Source organism: Dasypus novemcinctus, chromosome 19, assembly GCF_030445035.2.
Source record: "Dasypus novemcinctus isolate mDasNov1 chromosome 19, mDasNov1.1.hap2, whole genome shotgun sequence".
Taxonomy (NCBI): Eukaryota; Metazoa; Chordata; class Mammalia; order Cingulata; family Dasypodidae; genus Dasypus; species Dasypus novemcinctus.
In genome coordinates, this window is record NC_080691.1 from 71,135,360 (window position 1) to 71,153,717 (window position 18,358).

At 57.2% G+C, this 18,358-nt stretch overlaps 2 protein-coding genes across 2 annotated transcripts; both read left to right on the top strand.

Annotated features, from left to right (window-relative positions):
- Positions 1-334: 334 nt before the first annotated feature.
- Positions 335-15,244, top strand: TIMM44 (translocase of inner mitochondrial membrane 44). The gene is made up of 13 exons (XM_058281902.2): positions 335-462; positions 2,391-2,495; positions 4,270-4,440; positions 5,676-5,756; positions 6,566-6,715; positions 6,854-6,993; positions 7,378-7,463; positions 8,223-8,315; positions 8,414-8,538; positions 10,410-10,460; positions 13,397-13,486; positions 14,254-14,364; positions 14,704-15,244. Exons 1-13 carry the CDS (start codon positions 370-372, stop codon positions 14,821-14,823), a joined length of 1,416 nt encoding a protein of 471 aa, XP_058137885.1. The 5' UTR covers positions 335-369; the 3' UTR covers positions 14,824-15,244.
- Positions 15,245-15,775: 531 nt separating this feature from the next.
- CTXN1 (cortexin 1) lies at positions 15,776-16,522 on the top strand. The gene is made up of 2 exons (XM_071209952.1): positions 15,776-15,906; positions 16,186-16,522. Exon 2 carries the CDS (start codon positions 16,206-16,208, stop codon positions 16,452-16,454), a length of 249 nt encoding a protein of 82 aa, XP_071066053.1. The 5' UTR covers positions 15,776-15,906; positions 16,186-16,205; the 3' UTR covers positions 16,455-16,522.
- The last annotated feature ends 1,836 nt before the right edge of the window (positions 16,523-18,358 follow it).

An 18,358-nucleotide genomic window follows, 5' to 3' on the forward strand; every position in this document is an offset into this window, starting at 1 on the left:
GGGTTACCCGGCGGTCACAGTAAGTCAGACGTCGTCAGTGAGAGTCAGAGTCAGTCACTATCGGGCTAATTCACCGGTCGGTCCCTCAGAGTTAATCAGAATCCAACCGAGTGCGTCCTTGTCGTCGGCAAAGTCTGTCAGCCTGTACTTCCCGCCACCCGAGTACCCTAAGCGATCTGTAGGAGAATCGCGGCGCCAGACTGAATCCCTGCCCCAAGCTCCGCCCCTCCATAGTTTCGTCCAACCATCAGTCTCTGCCTCACAGGGGTGGTGAGCTCTACCCAATCAGGGGCCTTTTCCAATTCGAGACCCCCGCTCCTCCAGGGCCCGCCTTTCCCTGGCTGGCGCCGCGCCAAGCGGTCGCCGCGGATGACGCAATCGGGCTGCGCGGCAAAAGGTCACACGGCCTCCTCCAACATGGCGGCGGTGGCGCTGCGTGGAGGCTGGTGCCGGTGTCCGCGGGTGAGCGGGCGTGCGGGGCCGGCTGGGTGGGCTTGGTGATCTTTGGTACGGCGACCTCCAAGGCCTACCTCTCCTCAGGCTCTTGTCCCCCATGACCTTTCCCTGCACTCAGGCGGGAGGCGTGGGGTTGGGTCAACCGAGGTGTGGGCGGGGGGCCGGGTGCAAGGCCTGAAGGCGGAGAGCAAGCTCTCTCGGCTAGGAACGGCTAGGCGTGAGGCCGACAGAAAACGGATTGCCCCTCACCTCCTGCTTTCACCCCCCATGTGTATGGGGGAGTGATTCGTGGCCGGGGGCGGCCTGTGGGGGAAAAATAGCGAGGGGAAGGTAAAAACCAGTTCCAAAGTGGCTCGCGTTTATAGGCCAGATTTATAGCGCCTCTCAACCCTGAAGTCGCAGTGTGGGAGGTGGTTCTCTACATGGCTTAGAGCTTTTGAGCTGTTGGGTCCATAGAGCGGTGGGAGTCAGGACATGTAAAGCGTACTCAGAAGATAGCACTTCACGTTGTTGCTGCTTGTCCCTATTTCACCGATTAGGAAACGGGAAATTCAGGGTAAGCAACCTACCCGTAGTCCAGAGCTAGTGAGTGCTTGATCTGGTCCAAAGCCCAGGTCAGTCTGTCTCCAGAGGCAGACTGTTAAGAGGAAGGAAAATAATCTTGTAGGAGTCTGAATGTCTCCTTGACACTCTGCAGTCATTTGCTGCTTGTTTTTTGAGTCAGGGATTAGAGGTGGAATGTACACAGGTTTGAATTTGGGCTCAAGACCTAGGGGGAACCAGCTCAGGTTTGATCATGGCATGTGATTTCTTTTCGTGGTTAGATGACTGTATGCTTCTATTTCAGATTATGACTCTGGGATTAATGGGGGTAGGTGTATTGAGAAATAAAACATGTTATTTAAACCCCCAGGAGTTACTCTCATAGCTGTAGGAAGTAGTAGCATCTATATATGTTGAGGATGCCTTATGTGAGTCAGGAAAGAGGGAGAGGAAAAGTCCCGGAAATGTGGAAATGGAAGAATGATTCTATTGGTTCATTGGACATCAGTGTGCTAGGTTCTGTGCTGGGTGCCACGTTGAATAGGACCTCCACAGGCCCTTCCCTCCTGGAGCTTTAAGTTTATTGGTTGGTAGGAAACGAAAGTGTCTTTCACGTGCATTTTAGCTATGCCTTTGCCCAAGCTTCTCCTAAGATGCCTTGCTTGTGGCTCTTCCCTTGGCCAGGGCATTGCGGGCTAATTTCAAGGCTGTGTCTGAGGCAGTATGTTCTCAGTGTTTGCTTCTGAAAGCTCAGGTCTCTGTTCTTCAGAGGTTGGCAGAAGGGGGATGGGCTTGTAAGAGAAAACTCCTTTCCACCAGCATCAAGGCTCAACATGCCCATTTTCAGACTGAGAGATTAACACTAGACTCATACATTTAACCTTCTTTCCCCCATAGGTTGGACCTTCCTGGGACCCATCCATTTTCCCCAGGTTCAGAGGCAGAAGGGTAGAGATAGGCCCTACAGGTGAAGCCTCAGCGTTTTCTCTTTCCACGAGATCCCCCTGACTTCTCAGGCTTTGTGAAGATCTAGGAGTGTCCGGCGCGTAGCAGGCCTGGGATAAAAAGCGAATGAGGGAGCGGATGTGGGTCAAACTCCCACATGGGAGGTTCCGGGTTCTGTTCCTGGTGCCTCCTGAAAAAACAAAAACAAGCAACAAGCAAAACAAATGAAAAAACCAACTCAGGGGAGCTTATGTGACTCAGTGGTTGAGTACTGGCTTTCCATATACGAGGTCCCTGGTTCAATCCCTGGCCCTGGTACCTAAAAAAAAAAAAAAAAAAAAAGCAGCCAATGAATCTCAGTCTCAGGAGACCTCTTTTACTGTGGCATACTTATTTCCCAGCCATCTTCATGTGTAATGGATCTTTTCTTTTTCTTCCCCAATTAGAGATGCCTCAGCAGCGGGATCCAGTTTCTCTCCAGCCACAGCCTCATGCCACTACCCCATGGTTCGACCTATCAGATATGCTGGCCGGGTGGAGGGCTGCCCCTGGTGAGTGACTCAGGAGGAGCAAGCAGATAGTAAGGGGAAGTCTAAAAAGTTAGTCTTGTTGGCAGAAGGGAGGGGAAAGAATGTAGAAAGTTGCCCACACTGCCAGTAGCATCTGAGTGGCAGCATTCCGCATCTAAGGCCTTCGTGGCTACAGATCCCTGCGTGTTCCATCCTTTCAGAATCCCTGGGAAGCAGGGGACTGGCCTGCTGCTCAACATCTTTAGGGGCAGGGCACAACTACCTCACAGAGTAGTACCTTGTAGCAGCTTTTAATCTCTAGAAAAATCATTCCTGTGAGCTGAAATCCACTCCACCCCCACCCTGGCCTTAACCTGTGCATCCCTCACCAAGCAAGGCTGTTCCTTTTCAAAGCCTGCTGTCCTTTAGGCATTTGAACTGAGTCACCCCATCATCCCCTGGCTATCAGCTTACCCAGGCTACACCCTCTCTGTATACTTTCAGTTTCCTTGTAGGCAGCATTTTCTAGAGCTTTTGCTTCCCTAGTCACTTTTCTTCAACTATGCTTTGATGGTGACTCACCACTGTGAGGAGAGAAGCCCAAAACCTGATAGTACCATGTTTGGACAGCCCATACCATCCTGTTCTCTCTCTTCCTGCACTCAGTCTCATCTTAATCACCTCATCACAGTCAGCTACATGTGCCTGCCTCACCCAATTTTCAGCTCCCCAGTCCTATTCTGTATCAGTTGTCAGCGTGGGACAGGCCCTTTAACCCTTTCCCTTAATTATCCAGTTCCCCACCCCCAAGATTTGCAGTCCCAGAATATGTGGTAGGACCGATGCTGGGTGGCGCAATCCCTGATGGTCTTAGAACCTGCACTTCCCCTGCAGAAGCATGGCCAGGGTGGGCATCTGAACGAGACCACAGCCTGCTGGCATGAGGCCTGGCTGCCCCTTCTGTGACACAGCACCCAGGCTCCGTGTAGCTTTCCCTTGGGGCCTGACGAGGGCAGGGAGGCAGTCACTCCCAAAGCTAGTAGAGTGACCCCAATTTCTGTGGCTGGGGAAGACCCCTGGAAATGTCAGGAGGAACTGACTACTTATGGCCACCTCCCTGTGAAATAATTCTCTTTCAGTCATTCTTTTAGCAGTTTCCCTTTTTTTGCCCAAATGATGGAGCGAGGATTTAAGTCTGGCCATCATCATGGAGCAGGGTGCACTATGGGCTCTCTCCTGGCCGCCTTTGGATCTGGCTCTCAGGCCTCAGCCATCTGACTTTCCCAAGGGTGGGGAGCCAGAGTTCTCTGACTGCGATCCTGTGGGCCAAGGGAGGGAGGTCTGTGCCAATCCCCAGACCCTTGGGTCACGTGAGAGTACCAGCTGAGTACCTGGCAGTGGTCCCAAAGGAAGCATTTCTTCTCTGGGAGGACGTCAAGCCATCCCCAGAATCCCAGGGACTAATGCCCTGTGTGGGATCGATCCTTTGGGATCAGGAGCCCCAGAATCCTCGCAGCTCCAGTTCTGGGACGAGGGCCCCTTTGGCAACTGGCCTCAGCCTTTGGTCAAGGTGAGCATGTTTGAATTCCCCTGAGGACTGCTTTTCTGTTGTTTTGTCCTCAGCGTTTTCTCTGCATTTTAAAATTTGTCTTTTAACATTAATATTGTTATAATAAAAAAAAATAGCTATTTGTTGTTAAACCTGTATCAGCAGAAAGAAGAAAATAAAAACTACTCAGTCCCTCTGGGGTAACCACATTTGCAATGTACATTCTTCCACTTATTTTGCTAATTTTTTTTTTTACATTCTTTCTAGTCGAAGCCATATTCTTCTGGAAACAGAAAAGGGTTTCTGTCTGGCTTGCTAGATAATATCAAACAAGAGTTAGCCAAAAACAAGGAAATGAAAGAAAGTATAAAAAAATTCCGAGATGAAGCCAAGAAACTGGAAGAATCAGATGCGCTCCAGGAAGCCAGAAGGAAATACGTGAGTCCCTTCGCGTTATATCTGTCTTGGCTGATAGCCTTGTCTCTGGAGCCAGGATTTCCCTGGCCCCAGGAAGCAATCAGAGCTCAGTGCCAGGGCAGCTGGGGAAGAGGGCAGCTAGCAAGCACGTGAGGTCATGGACAGCACTGACGGGAGCGAGCCTGAGGGACAGGAGTGGGTTTCCAGGCCTCCTGGTTCTGTGGTGAGATGATGCAGCACTCTGCAGCTCAGAGCTTCTGGTAATTTGTAAGAAATGTGGTCTCAGACTCCTCTCGACCTGCCTGATGGGAACTGGTGTTTTAACAGATCCTAGGTGCTCCATTACATGGTAGGTTTGCGAGGCAGAGCTCCTGAGAGCCTCCTGGTTGTGGCCCGCTGACCAAAAAGGGGACAGAAATTGGGTTTTGGTGCTGGTGTAGTCATTAATGACCACTGCCATTGTTTACTGAGCAGCTGCCCAGTGCCAGCCCAATTATAGGCTCGGTATCCTATAGCTGTCTGCCACTTAAGGACCCTGTGAGGCAGGCACAGTGTCCCCATCTTACTCATGAGTGGCTGAGCCTGGGAGATGCTGGCATTGCCCCCAGTCCCAAAGTGTTTTGTTTGGTCGGTCTCTTATCAAGCCAGGGGCAAGGCCTGTGCCCTCTGAGTATCCCCAAATCACCACCCAGGTGGATCCTGCTTGGGGGAGATTTGACCCCATGGAAGACCTGGAAAATCACCATATCTTTAAGGAAGGGGTGTGGACAGACAGGTTGTTGAGGGGCAGAGCAGGCTGGGGTTGTCACGTGACCAGAGGTAGTGGAAAGGTGGGGAGCATGGGACCCATGCAGGTTGGGCCGAGGGCAGGCTAAGGTGGGGATGGTGCTGAGAGTAGCGCCCCCCTGAGATACCTCGCTGGTGAGCCTTAACTCCTGCCACTCTCAGAGGCAGTCTCAGGCCAGGGGCCCCTGTGTTCAGGAGGGCGGATGCCGAGGAGGGTCCACGTTTTGGCTGCCCTACATTCTGGGCAAGGAGCTTTCAGCTGCTGAGACCCACAAGCCAAGCTCTGGGGTGGCAAGAGGTTTGGGTCTCTGCCCTCTCCTGACTAAATGTGGAGATGGCTAGGGGGGTAGGATTCGGGTGGGGCCTCAATGGAGGAAGGAGCTGCAGAGAAAAGGCTTCTTTGGACTGGTGTTTGGAAGATACATTTAATTGCCATGTTGTAACAAAAGAAATCATGTTCTTTGTCTTAGAAAACCATTGAATCTGAAACCGTCAGGACAAGTGAAGTCATAAGAAAGAAGCTCGGGGAGCTCACGGGGACAGTGAAGGAGGTAATGTCAGAGCCAGCCCTGACCCCTCTGGGTCACGGCAAGCTCTTGGCCGCCGCTCCCAGAGACCATCTGTTACTTGCTTGTCAGGAGGAGAGCGGTTGCTGAAGCAGCGGGGCAGAGTCGACTCCTGGAGGGCGTGCAGACATGGCTTGGCAGCAGCGGGGATGCCTGGGTGTGGGCGGCCAGCAAGGACAGATCAGCCTGTTCAGTGGCAGCTGCTTGTGCTGTTGGGGAGGCTTTAGGGGGACAGAGTCAGACTTACTTAACAATTGGCCACTTGGGACAAGATACTAGGGGAAACGAGATCAAATGGGGGTGTTCTTGTTTAAAAATAGTAGGTAAAGTCACAAGAATGCGGAGGTGGAGATGGAAGGAAAAGCCTCCTTCAGGGCGTGGGTACACAGCTTTCTTTTTGTTGTTTTATTTGGTTTCCTTTTTTCTCCTTCCTGGAGACAAGGGAGAAGGGGTAAGACTTTGCCTGCCGTGTTGGGTGCACACCCTTGCCTTCTTTCCTAACCTTTGGGCTGCTGCTGGTTCCGGTGTGCCAGAGGGCTCGGGACTCCTGCCCATTTTTCTAGAAGACGCAGCTGGCCCAGTGTCTACCCTGGAGCCCTTAGCCGAGGGGCGAGACACCCCAGTGTCTACCCTGGAGCCCTTAGCCAAGGGGCGAGATGCGGTGTTCTTGAGCATGTGCCACTGAGTCTCTAGGTTCCGTGACCTGGATGAGCGAGGAGTGCCTATTCTAGCTCTCTGGGAGCCTGGTCCTCGAGACAGCTGACTAACTCTTCTCTGTCTGTCTGTCTCAGTAGAGTCTTGACGAGGTCAGTAAAAGCGACCTTGGCCGGAAAATCAAGGAGGGTGTGGAAGAAGCTGCCAAGACAGCCAAGCAGTCGGCCGAGTCAGTGTCCAAGGGTGGGGAGAAGCTGGGCAGGACCGCGGCCTTCAAAGCCCTTTCCCAGGTGAGGTTGGGGACTGGTTTCCATGGAATGCACTCCGTGGCTTTGGGCACAACCACACAGGCTGCTAGACGTGCTAGGAGGGTCCCTGGAGCCCCTGGCCGTGAGTACCCATTGCAGCCTGCTATGCTTTCCTTGCAGGGAGTGGAGACTGTGAGGAAGGAAATTGATGAGAGTGTACTGGGACAGACAGGACCCTACCGGCGGCCTGACCGACTCAGGAAAAGGACAGAGTTTGCGGGAGAGAAAATCAAGGAAGAGAAAGTGTTTGAGCCCAATGAGTATGTATCCGACCACCCTAGGGCACATGAGGGTGACCCCACCCTCGTCGCTGCCTTCTTCTGCATCCCCTCCACTGAGGCTCTGCCCTCATCGTCCGTGTCCAGGGGCCAACAAAAAGTATCTTGCTTGTTTTCTGCTCAAGATTCCTGTCTCCCTCGCAAGAATTTGGGCGAGGGAATGAGGTGACCGGCAAGGAAAGAGAGAAGGCAGGAAGTCTTGAGACAAGGAAGGGCTCATTGCAGCCCCTGGGCTTGGGTGGCTCAGGCCTGCCATCTTCCTGCCACCCCTCCTCACACCCTTTCCACAGCAACAGGGGCACTGGAGGGCACAGGGCACAGGGCTCCCAGGCCACCGCTCACTGCATCTGCCCCAATCTTCCCCAGGGAGGCCCTGGGCGTCGTGCTCCACAAGGACTCCAAGTGGTATCAGCAGTGGAAGGACTTCAAGGACAACAACGTGGTATTTAACCGTGAGTGTTGATGTTTTGGAGAGCGTGCCCACCCGAGTCCCCATGCGGTTGACTGGCGCCTCCCAGGCACCAAGCAGCTCTGGCTGCGGGTGGTGGCAGTGACGATACCGGCTCCAGAGGTGATAGTGGGTGCTGGGCCCACAGTGCAGGTCACTTCCATGGGGCCACCCAGTGAGTGAGCAGTGGGGCCCTCTTTGACCCAGCTCCACCCCGACAGGGAGCCCACATGCCAGCTGTTGCCAGGTGGAACCCAAGAAGGGGCAGGATGCCCACCTTTGCCGCGCTGGTAGTGGCAGTCAGATGGCCCACGCTGGGTGGTCACTCCGTCTGAGGGAGGTTGGGAGGCCAGGCACCCTGGTCCTGGCAGAGGCTGTGGTCAGCCCAAGGCCCCTTGGGACAGACAGCCCATTCAGCTGGCAGAGGAGAGTCAATGTGCCACGCGCCTGACGCTTGTCCCGTGAGGGTCACTAGAGGCCTGTGTTTCCTTTGTAGCGGCAGCAACAGCCAGCAGGGGCGGCACCTCATAGTTTACCCAGGCCCACTGCTGGTGGGTGTCTGCGGCCTCGTGAGGTAGGTGGCAGGCACCCATCCCCCGCTGCAGATGAGGAAGCAGGCTCAGGGAGGTCCGTTCAGTTCATCCAGCCTGCCCTGCAGGTCGATTGCACAGGGGCCAGGGGAGCCTCTGCGAGTGGTGGAGTGGGGTGTCTTTCTGAAAGGTGCCCCTCATCCAGTCTCTGCTCCCACTGTCATCCCCTGCAGGGTTCTTTGAGATGAAGATGAAGTATGACGAAAGTGACAATGCACTCATCCGGGCATCCCGGGCGCTGACAGACAAGGTCACGGACTTGCTGGGTGAGCGAGCGCCCCAGGACTATCCTGCTCACCCAAGCTGGCGGCAGAGCTGTCCCAGGCCCTCAACCTGCTTTGCCGCTGGCCTCCTCCCTCCCCAGGGGGCCTCTTTTCCAAGACGGAGATGTCGGAGGTGCTGACGGAGATCCTCCGGGTGGACCCAGCCTTCGACAAGGACCGGTTTCTGCGGCAGTGTGAGAATGACATCATCCCCAACGTCCTAGAGGTGGGCACTCCCGATGGCGCTTTTCAGTGGGTCTTCCTTGCCACAGCCCTGCCTCTGGCCGGCTAGGGTTCCCACAGCCATCCCCTCCCCACTACAGCTGGGGATATGGCAGTTTGAGGAGGGAGTCCCCCAGGGGAGTTTCCCCATAGAGGGTTTTTCCTGAGCAGAGACCTGGCACAGGTCCACAGTGAGCTGTACCTAGTGCCCTCCCCAGATTTCAGAGCTTGCCCCACCCTGCCTGGGTCGGCTCAGCCAGGCTCCTGAGGAGGCCTCTGGTCACTCTTGGGCAACCCCCTGAGGAGTCCAGCAGCGCCCATCGATTCAGGTGTCAGTGGCCCACAGTTGGCGTGCCTTGCCTGGGCTGCCGCCTTTTTGGCAGCTCCCGCCCACTGTGTGTATCTGTGCCAAGGCACCGAGCTCTTCCCCCTTGCAGTACCGCGCACGAGCTTCTGTCTCCCTTTCCCCCAGCAAAACCTGGAGCTTGCCGGCGATGTTTGCCTCCTGCTCTCTGCTTAAAGCTGTTCCCTCGAGGTGGCTGTGAGCAGCTGCCAGGGACCAGCTGTCTCTGAGGTGCCGGGGCTTTTCAGGAGTCAGAAGTGGGTGGCTCCCCTTGGGTGCCAGGGTTGGGTGCTCGGCTACCTCAAGCGGCAGCTGTGAGGTGGGCCCGGGGTACCATGTTTTTGCTGTGTCCCGATGCACTGGCCAAAAGGCAGGAACACAGCCAGATGAAGGGGACTTTCCTCAATAGCACTTTATCTGGGTGAGTCCTAAAATCCACTTTCTAGTTCTCCTCAGCCTCCCTGTGGTTTATAAACGAGGGTTGGCCTGTTCAGGGGCACAGTGCAGCACACCCTCCACCAGCCCCTACCCACACTGAGTTGCCTCTGCCTCTTGGAACCCTCCCGGGATGTGGCAACAGCTGAGCATATGTGGCCAGTTCAGGCCAGGCCTTCCCAGGCCTGTAGTGAATGGTCCCGTGACCCCTCCTGGCTCTGCTACCCCCAGGGCTCCAGAAAGCCCCTCCAGCCTGCAGATCCTCTCCTCTTCTGCCACCCTTCTGGTCTCCCTCCCCCTCCATGGGCCCAGGTTCTTCACATCACTCAGGGCAGGGCTGCGAGGACACGGAAGTGGGAGTGAGTTCCCCAAAGCAGCAGCTGGAGCCTGGGGTTGAAAGGTGGGGGCGCTTCATGCTCTCAGCTCACGGCTGCCCTACGGTCCTCCCACGGGGCACCTGGCTTCTTCCTCTCTCTCCACTCTGCACACCCACCTCGCCTTCACCAGACCCAGTCCTGTCTCCAGTTCCTGTGGTGGAAGCTTCCCCCATTGCACCTTGGCAGCCCTAACCTCATGCCGTTGGCTGCTCTCTCTGTAGCCTCCCCCTCCGACCACCCCCCCACTGACTTGGAAGCTTCTGCTCCTGGTGGTGACACTTGAGGCCCAGGGGAGGCAAAGAGTGTGGGCTCCCCAAGAGCAGGCAGCTCCTCAGCGCCGTGGCTCTGCTTCCTGTCCAGTGGGAGAGCCCGAACTCCACACAGCCAGCTGCCTGCGTCTTCCACCAGGCCTTTGGGGACCCCCATCTGGGGCACCCCTGTGCCCTCCCCAGCCTTCCCCACACCTATGCCGAGAGGGCCAGAGTCATGCACACATAGTAATTGGGGTTTGCTCCCTGGAGCCTTGGGGAGGGTGCACCCTCTGCTGTGGCCTAACCCAGGCTCCCTCCTTCCTGAGGGCATCTGGCCCCACCACAGACACTAGCACCCTGAGGCAAAGCCTCTGAGAGGACAGGTTCCCACTGGAGAATGCTCTCAAGAGCAGCCCTCCTCAGAAACCCTCTCGTTCTCACGCCTGGTTTTTTATCTTTCCCTTTTTAGGCCATGATTGCCGGAGAGCTAGACATTCTGAAAGACTGGTGCTATGAAGCTGTGAGTTCTTTTTCTCCCCTTCCCTTCTTTTCTAAAAAAGACCAAAATCACCATTTAGAGATGGAGACCCACTTGGGCAGCTAGCTCGCTTTGAAAAGGCAAGGTGGGACCGGGTCTCCTGCCCCGAGGAGCAGGGTGGGGTGCTCGTGTATGAGATGCAGGCTTGGCAGTCCCCTTCTTCCTCGGGCTCCGCAGCAGAGGGAGTCTCTGGGCTGGGCTGTGGAACCTGCTGGGGCTCACGGGGGGCCAGGGGGCTCCTGCTTGGAGGGTGATTCATCACTTGGTGCCTGTGTGATGGCCTGGGTGTTCTCTCCTTCGTCACAACCGTAGCAAGAGAGGCAGAGGGTTACAGAGCAGCCAGTTTGCTGGGCCTTTAAAAAAAAACCTTCATACATTTAAACCGTTTTTAAACCTGGTTAGGAGTGTTGTAGGAGAGGAGACTCGAGCCATTGAATAAAATGAAGTGCCTCGGTTTGCCACGCTGCTCTAACAGCAAACATTTATTGGCTTAGAATTTTTTTTTAAAGTAGGTACCAGAGATTGAACCTAGGACCTCATATATACGAAGCAGGCACTCAGCTACTGAGCTCCATCTGTTCGCCCGGCTTACAGTTTTGAGGCCAGAAGAAGTCCAAAATCGAAATATCAGCAAGGCTGACCCTCCTGGAGCCTGTAGCATTCTGGTGTGAGCTGCTGGCAGTCCGTGGCTTGTGTCTCTGACTCTCGTCTCATGGCATCATCTTCTTTCTGGCTTTTGTGACGTCTTTTGTTTTTTTTTTTTACTTATTTACTTAAACATACTTAGATTATACGAATGTCCCATAAAAAATAGAGGGGATTCCCATATGCTTCACTCGCTACACTGCCCACATTTTCCCACATGAACAACATCCAAGGTTAGTGTGGTATATTCATTGCAATTGATGAACATATTTTGGGGCATTGCCATTGAGCGTGGATTAAAGTTTACATTTTCCATCCAATTCTGTAGGTTATAGCCAGATATGTAATGGCCTACAGCTGTCATTGCAGTGCTTCTGTGCCTTCTGCGTTCTCTTTGTACAGCCTCCATCCATAAGGCCCGTGCGAATCTGGTTAGCCACACTTTAACTAAAAACGATGTCTTCAAAAGGTCCTGTTTCCAGTGGGTTCACAGCCACCAGAGTGCAAACTGTAATCAAGAGTGTGTTTGCTGGGGGGCATAATTTCCCCTGCCACGTGAGAGTGTATAGTGTGGCCTGTTTCCAGGGTCTCCCTGCCTTGCTTCAGGTAGCCACAACTAGCATAAAGCAGGACCCCATGACCGAGATGGTCCTTCAGGGCAGAGAGTGGCTGAAAAAAGGACAGGGAGTAGCTTGGGGCGTGAAGACCGCTGGCACGTGTCTTCCAAGTGTGGCAATCATGGGCTCTGGGAAGTGGCTGGGATTTGTTGTCTCTTGGGCCTGGGTCACTTCACTCCCCCGGCCCAGAGTTTACTCCTGGTGCCCACCTGATGGGTGTCATGAGGGTAAAACGTGAATGCAGAATCTTTCCAGTCCTCGGAAAGTGCTCAGTTGAGCAAGTGGCTGTTCTCGTGACAAGCTCCTGAAACTCTGATCAAAACAAACCTTGATAGATTTCCATCCTGGGGAGGAGGGACGTGTCCTGACTAGGCCCCAGCTGCTCCCGGGAGTGGGGGAAGTGGGCGCAGACTCCAGGGCCACCGTCAACACTGGGGTATGTGCAGGCAGGTCAGGTGCCCCCTCCTGACAGCCCCTCTGTCACTGTGGGACTACATGCTGCTGTCTTGCCAGGCCACCGCCCCTCACCCTGCTTGCTCCCTGACCCACGTCTTCATGAGTTTTCTCAGCTTCTCTGCATTGAGCACTCCCTTGTCTTTTTTGGCTAATGCTATTCTGTACCAAGCTCACAAACAACTTGGAAAAACAGAGGAGACGATGTCAGATTTTCTTTTTAAAATACTCCCCTGCACAGTGACTAATCTAGCAGGCATTTGAGTTTTTTGTTGTTTTTTTTTTTTTACTTTGGGACTTGCCACCATTAAGCTGTGGCTGATTATCTTTGACAGAGAGCTAGCTGCTGGGGACCCTGGAAACAGCTGGAATTGCAGCCGCTTACACATACGTGTTTTTAAAATGTCATCTGTATGAAACCGAACCAGTAGGATTAGCACCATCTTTTTTTTTTTTTTTTCTCGGCGGATTGGTTATTTCCATAATGTGTGTATGCCATCAGAATGGCTTCTGTCTACGGCTTTCTGCCAAGCTCAGAGAAGCATGCGTGGCCACACATTCTCGGGGGCTTTGTCCTGTGCTGGGTAGTATTGGCACAAGGGGGCTGAGGATGGCATGTGGGTAGTTATGTCCCAGACAACTGCATGGAAAAGGCTGGTCAGTGGGAAACACCCAACAGCTTAGACACTTAGAAGTGTCTGATCCCAAGCAAGATTCAGAGCAGTGTGAGTATGGGAAAGATCAGGGAAGGGCATCTGTGTACCCCTGGGAATGTATTTTAGGTGGTGTTCTCAGAGAATTACCTCCTTCACTGATTGATGCTGTTTTCATTTGGTAATCTCGACACAGTGCTTTTACAGTCAAAGGGCAGGAAGGGTGTGACTCAGGCCAGGTCCGCACATGAGTGGCACCAGCGTCCTGGGCTCTTGGCATCTGCTACTCCTTGGCAAGCACCAGGACCCATTTCTGGAAGGTGCAGGAGCAATTTACTGGGCTGAAAACCCGAAACAAAGCTAGTAAGACCACCTTGCCAGGGAGATTTTCCACAAAGATGCTGCTGCCAGCTCCATTGGGCTGACTCCACCCTGGGGTGTGCAGGGGGTGCTCCTGGGAGCTGCTGGCTCTCCCCTGTGGCATGGCACCTGCAGCACAGCCTGCCTCCGGGTGGCCGTCTTTACGGACATGTCTGGCCTCTGGTTGCAGACCTACAGCCAGCTGGCCCACCCAATCCAGCAGGCCAAGGCGCTGGGCCTCCAGTTCCACTCCCGCATCCTGGACATCGACAACATTGACGTAAGTGCCTCTCCCGAGGGCTGGGTGGAGCCCAGAGGCATGGGGCAGATGGCCCTAGTAGGAAGTCTTTGATAGAAGACCTCAGACAGGGCCTGGGAGGCGGCCTGGCCAGGACTGGGAGTGAGCAGGGTGCCAGGAGGATTTCTAGCCTGGGCAGGGGCTTGGATTAAGTGATCTGAGGGCCCAGTCGGCACAAAGCTGCTCTAGCCCTATGTTTGGAATAGTTTTGGGCAAGTGGTGGGGGCAGAGGGTGTGGCGTAGCTGCCCCGGTTTTGGGTAGCCCTTCTCCTTCACTGGGCAGGGGTTGTTTTGTCGGGTCAGCTGGGCCACCAGACTTCCGATTTCCTTCCTGACAACATTTAGCCTCCCTCCCTACTCTGCCTGGGGCGGGGCAGGCCCTGACCCAAATCCTGCACCTGCTAGGGAGCCCCCCAGGGCTGGGGAGCCTGCTTGGAACTCTAGGAAAGTTCACATGGGAGAGGTCTCATAGGAACTCCTCCACCCAGAAATGGACCAGTGGGCTTGCAGGAGGAGGTGGCTGTGGGTGCAGACCCGGGGTCGGTCTCCCCTGGCTCCCTTCTGGAGGCAGGTGGTGCCAGGTGGGGTTCTGCAGAATGGGCAGTGGAGCTGGGCAGAATGCCCCTCAGCAGGATGGGGTGTCCGAGCCTGTTCTGCTAGTGTCCAGGAAGCTGGGGGCTTCCACCTCAGGGAGTGGCAGGAAAGCCAGCCCTGGGTCTGAGGCCCCCTGCCCTGTCCCCCTTCCACAGCTGGCCATGGGCAAGATGATGGAGCAGGGACCCGTGCTGATCATCACCTTCCAGGCCCAGCTAGTGATGGTGGTCAAGAACCCCAATGGCGAGGTGGTTGAGGGAGACCCGGTGAGTGAGGGGCGGAGTCAGCCAGATTCTTCCAGGACCTGTGGAGACAGGGAGGGAGTCCTGGGGCAGAGTTTGGGCTTGGCAAGAGGGAGACCAGTGACCAGGTTGGTTCACCAAGTCCTGAGTGGCTCCTGGGCTGTGGCCTGAGTCCTGGCCAGGGTCCTTGTGACAGTGTATCCTCTGCAGACACAGGCCAACCCCCTGGGTCCCCTCCCAGAGCTGGTCCTACCCAGGCACAACAGCCTCATCCTCCCCAGCCTCTCCCTACTGTCCCTGGACCCTGCAGCTGCTGGGCCCACTCTCCATCTGACCCAGACCCTCACCCCTCCTTCCGGGCAGGACAAGGTGCTGCGCATGCTCTACGTGTGGGCACTCTGCCGAGACCCGGACGAGCTGAACCCTTACGCGGCCTGGCGGCTCCTAGACATCTCAGCCTCCAGCACAGAACAGATTCTCTGAGCATGGGCTCACCACGTGGCAGGCAGACTGGGGACAGGTCGCCCGTGCACCTAGGCATCCAGCATGAGACTGTCCTCTCTGATCCCGTTTCTGCCCAAGTGGCCGGGTGGGGAAGACGCCGGGCTGCTGAGGGTGCTGGCGGCAGGACATAGCACCTGCCCCTGCCGTCCCTTCCGCGATGCTCCGCCGGCTGTTGGGCAGGCTGGTGGGGACACTCAGGCTCCGCAGTTGCCAAGAGGTGTCCAGGGGCCCTTCGGAGGGGCAGGGGTGGGTAGGCCAGGTCTGCTGACAACATCCGCCTGCCATTTTAGCGTTTTTTTTTTTTTTTTTTTTTTTTTTTAATTTTAACAGTGCCCTTATTTCCTGTACATAAGCCCAAGATTTGGAAATGGTAATAAAACACCAAAGTGCAGAAGAGCAACTTGAATGGTCTCAGGCACCTGTCTCGGAGGGAGGGTGGAAGGGTGCACTGCGCAAACTGGGTCCGCTGGCTGAAGAAGCTGCAGCCCAGGGTGGCGGGCGAGGGGCGGCTCTACCCTTCGAATCCCGTCCCCTGAAGGTTGGGGGGTGAACCAAGCGACAGGAACGTTATAGAATCACTCCCCCAGTGACCTGGCGGCATGTTTCCAGGCTTGAGGGAGCTCGGGCGCTTCTGGGGTGAGGGGTGCGGTGGGATCCCCCAATCCGAGTCAGTGAGGGATCTGTCCCTGAGCAGAAGCAGGGCGCGGGGGCCGAGGGTGCTGAGAGCACGGGTGGGGAGGGCAGTGGCAGCTGCCCGCGCTGGTGGGGAAGTTTCCAGGTGCTCGTGGGGGACCCCGAATCCCTCCACTGGCGACCGGGTGGGGTCCCAGGCACGCGCGCCGCTCCCTGCGCAGCCTCCGCCCCCCGCGGCCCCGCCCCCGTCGCCATGGGAACAGCCGCGGCGGCCCCGCTCGCGCGCTGCGCGCCGGCTTGGTCTCCTCCGCTCCAGGGGCGGCTGGGGTGGGCTGAGCCGGGACCGCCCCGGAGAAGCCGAGAACGGAGTCGGCGCGGGTCCTGGGAGAGAGCGCGGCCGCCGGGCGGTCGGTCTCCGTCCCGGTCGAGGTCAGAGTGAGGGGGCGCCGGGGCGGGGCGCGGGGGAGGGCGGCTCGGGACACCGAGAACAAAGGGAGCGGGGCCGCGCACTCGCACCTGTTGTGCGCGCGCGGGGCTGGGCCGCTTGGGGCTCCGGCTCCCAGCGCTTGTCGCTCCTGGCGGCGCGCGCCCCGGAGCAGTCCGTCGGCCGGGCAGTGGGGCGTTGCCCGGGGGTCGCGGGCGCGGGCAGGGGCGGGAGTGGCGCGCGGCCTCATCCCTGCGCCCCGGGCGGGGCTCCCCCCACCGCAGGGCGCACGGCAATGTGAGCCATGAGCGCGCCGTGGACGTTGTCCCCGGAGCCGCTGCCGCCGTCTACGGGGCCGCCCGGGGGTGCGGGCCTGGACGCGGAGCAGCGCACGGTCTTCGCCTTCGTGCTCTGCCTGCTGGTGGTGCTGGTGCTGCTGATGGTGCGCTGCGTGCGCATCCTGCTCGACCCCTACAGCCGCATGCCCGCCTCGTCCTGGACCGACCACAAGGAGGCGCTCGAGCGCGGCCAGTTCGACTACGCGCTGGTCTGAGCCGGGCGGCGCCCCCGAGTGGCCCTCCGCGCGCTCCGGGAGGGCCGGGCCCACGAGGGGCGCCGCCGGGCCTGGACTGCGCTCGGGACCCCGCCCCGGAGCCCCCCAGCCCGCGGGGGAGGGCGCTAGGAGCCCAGCCCCTCCCCCCGAAACCCTTCCTATCCCCGGCCCCTCCCGACCCGGCCCGGGCCCCACCTCGTGCCTTTATCCGCCCTGGCCATGTCCTCTCGTCCCAATTCACTGGCCCGGCCGACCCTCGAGTGTGCACCCCGGTGGGGTTGGCACTGCTCTTGTCCTGTCGCCAGGCATGAGTGTCACGTCCCCCATCCCCACCCCGGTTAAGTGTTGAGTCCCTCCTTGGGCTCCTACCCCGGCGAGCTAGCCACCCCTGGGCCCCCGGGTGGACGTACCTCCCGCCAGCCTCCCAGCTGAGTCCAGGATGTATCTTGGCCCAGGCCCCAGGCCAGGTCAGCGTGCCCCTCCCTCGGTCACCGCCTCGGCCCCCTAACTGCCACCTCCCCCTAACCCCTCCTGCCATCCACGCCCCTTCCCCTCCCCTTTCTCCCCTCCCTGCCTCCTCGCTGAGGATAATAAAAGCCGTCATTCCTGAGCGCAGCCTCCGCCCAGCCCACACTTGTGCGGGGGTTCGCGCCTGCTACCCAAAGCCCCTTCCGTCCTCCGGACGCCCGCCCCGGTAACCTCCCTGTTGAAGGGTCAGAGGACCCAGGGACAGGCTGCTTGAGCACGTGGCTAGAATTTTAAGCAGGGCTGACTCCTGCGGGCCCTTTAGGGCTGCACAGATCCATGCCCTCCTTTCACCAGCTTTTGGGGAGCTGATCACCCCGGATCCTCCCCGCTTCTTTCCCTTGGCCAGGCCGAGGTGCTGGGGTCTTGGGGGCGGGGGGAGGGGATTTAGCTCGGTGACGAGCTGCCAGCCATGGAGAGTTGTTTTCAAGAACTGAGACCACCACCCTGCAGTCCCCAAGCCTCTCTGAACCTCGTGCTTCCTGCCCACCCTCGAAGTGCACTTTGGTAAACTGCGTCTGGGGCCGTGGGACTCCCCAGGCGCTCTGGGGGGATGAGTGCAGTGGGTGGGGAGAAAGCAGCATTTCTCTAAAATGCAGGCTGCTGCCTGAAAGCTCAGGAACAGTGCCTTTGCCCCACTCAGCGACTAGTGAGGGTTGCCTTTGGGGGAGGGAGCCCAAAGTTCCCTGGCTGCCCCACCCTGCTCTCGAGGTGACCAGAATCCCTTCCACAGGCCAGGTGGGGCTGGTGGAGCCTGTGCACGGAGGCCTAGCTACACCCCCAGGAATTTGGGGTCTTCAGCTTCTGCAGGACTCCAGTCTCCTTCCCTTCAGCTCTGCACCCCTTTCTTCCCCAACACCTTCTTTTTTTTTTTTTTTTTAAAGATTTATTATTTATTTAATTTCTCCCCCTCCCCTGGTTATCTGTTCTTGGTGTCTATTTGCTGCGTCTTGTTTCTTTGTCCGCTTCTGTTGTCGTCAGCGGCACAGGAAGTGTGGGCGGTGCCATTCCTGGGCAGGCTGCACTTTCTTTTCACGCTGGGCGGCTTTCCTCATGGGTGCACTCCTTGTGCGTGGGGCTTCCCCACGCGGGGGACACCCTTGCGTGGCACAGCACTCCTTGCGCGCATCAGCGCTGCGCATGGCCAGCTCCACACGGGTCAAGGAGGCCCGGGGTTTGAACCGCGGACCTCCCATATGGTAGACGGACGCCCTAACCACTGGGCCAAAGTCCGTTTCCCCCCAACACCTTCTTGTGTGTGGGAGGGTACTCAACTCCCTCCAACTGCCAGCCCCTTGCGGCAGCTCCCATCCCTCTTCCCACCCCCACTTGTGCCCTCGCCCCTCCCATCTGGTTGCCCTTGCCCTCTGCTGGTCTCT

Coding starts and splice junctions, on each gene's coding strand:
- TIMM44 (XM_058281902.2), top strand. CDS start 370: ATGACGCAATCGGGCTGCGCGGCAAAAGGTCACACGGCCTCCTCCAAC. Junction 463..2,390: donor GCTGGTGCCGGTGTCCGCGG/GTGAGCGGGCGT, acceptor TTCCCCAATTAG/AGATGCCTCAGCAGCGGGAT. Junction 2,496..4,269: donor CGGGTGGAGGGCTGCCCCTG/GTGAGTGACTCA, acceptor CATTCTTTCTAG/TCGAAGCCATATTCTTCTGG.
- CTXN1 (XM_071209952.1), top strand. CDS start 16,206: ATGAGCGCGCCGTGGACGTTGTCCCCGGAGCCGCTGCCGCCGTCTACG.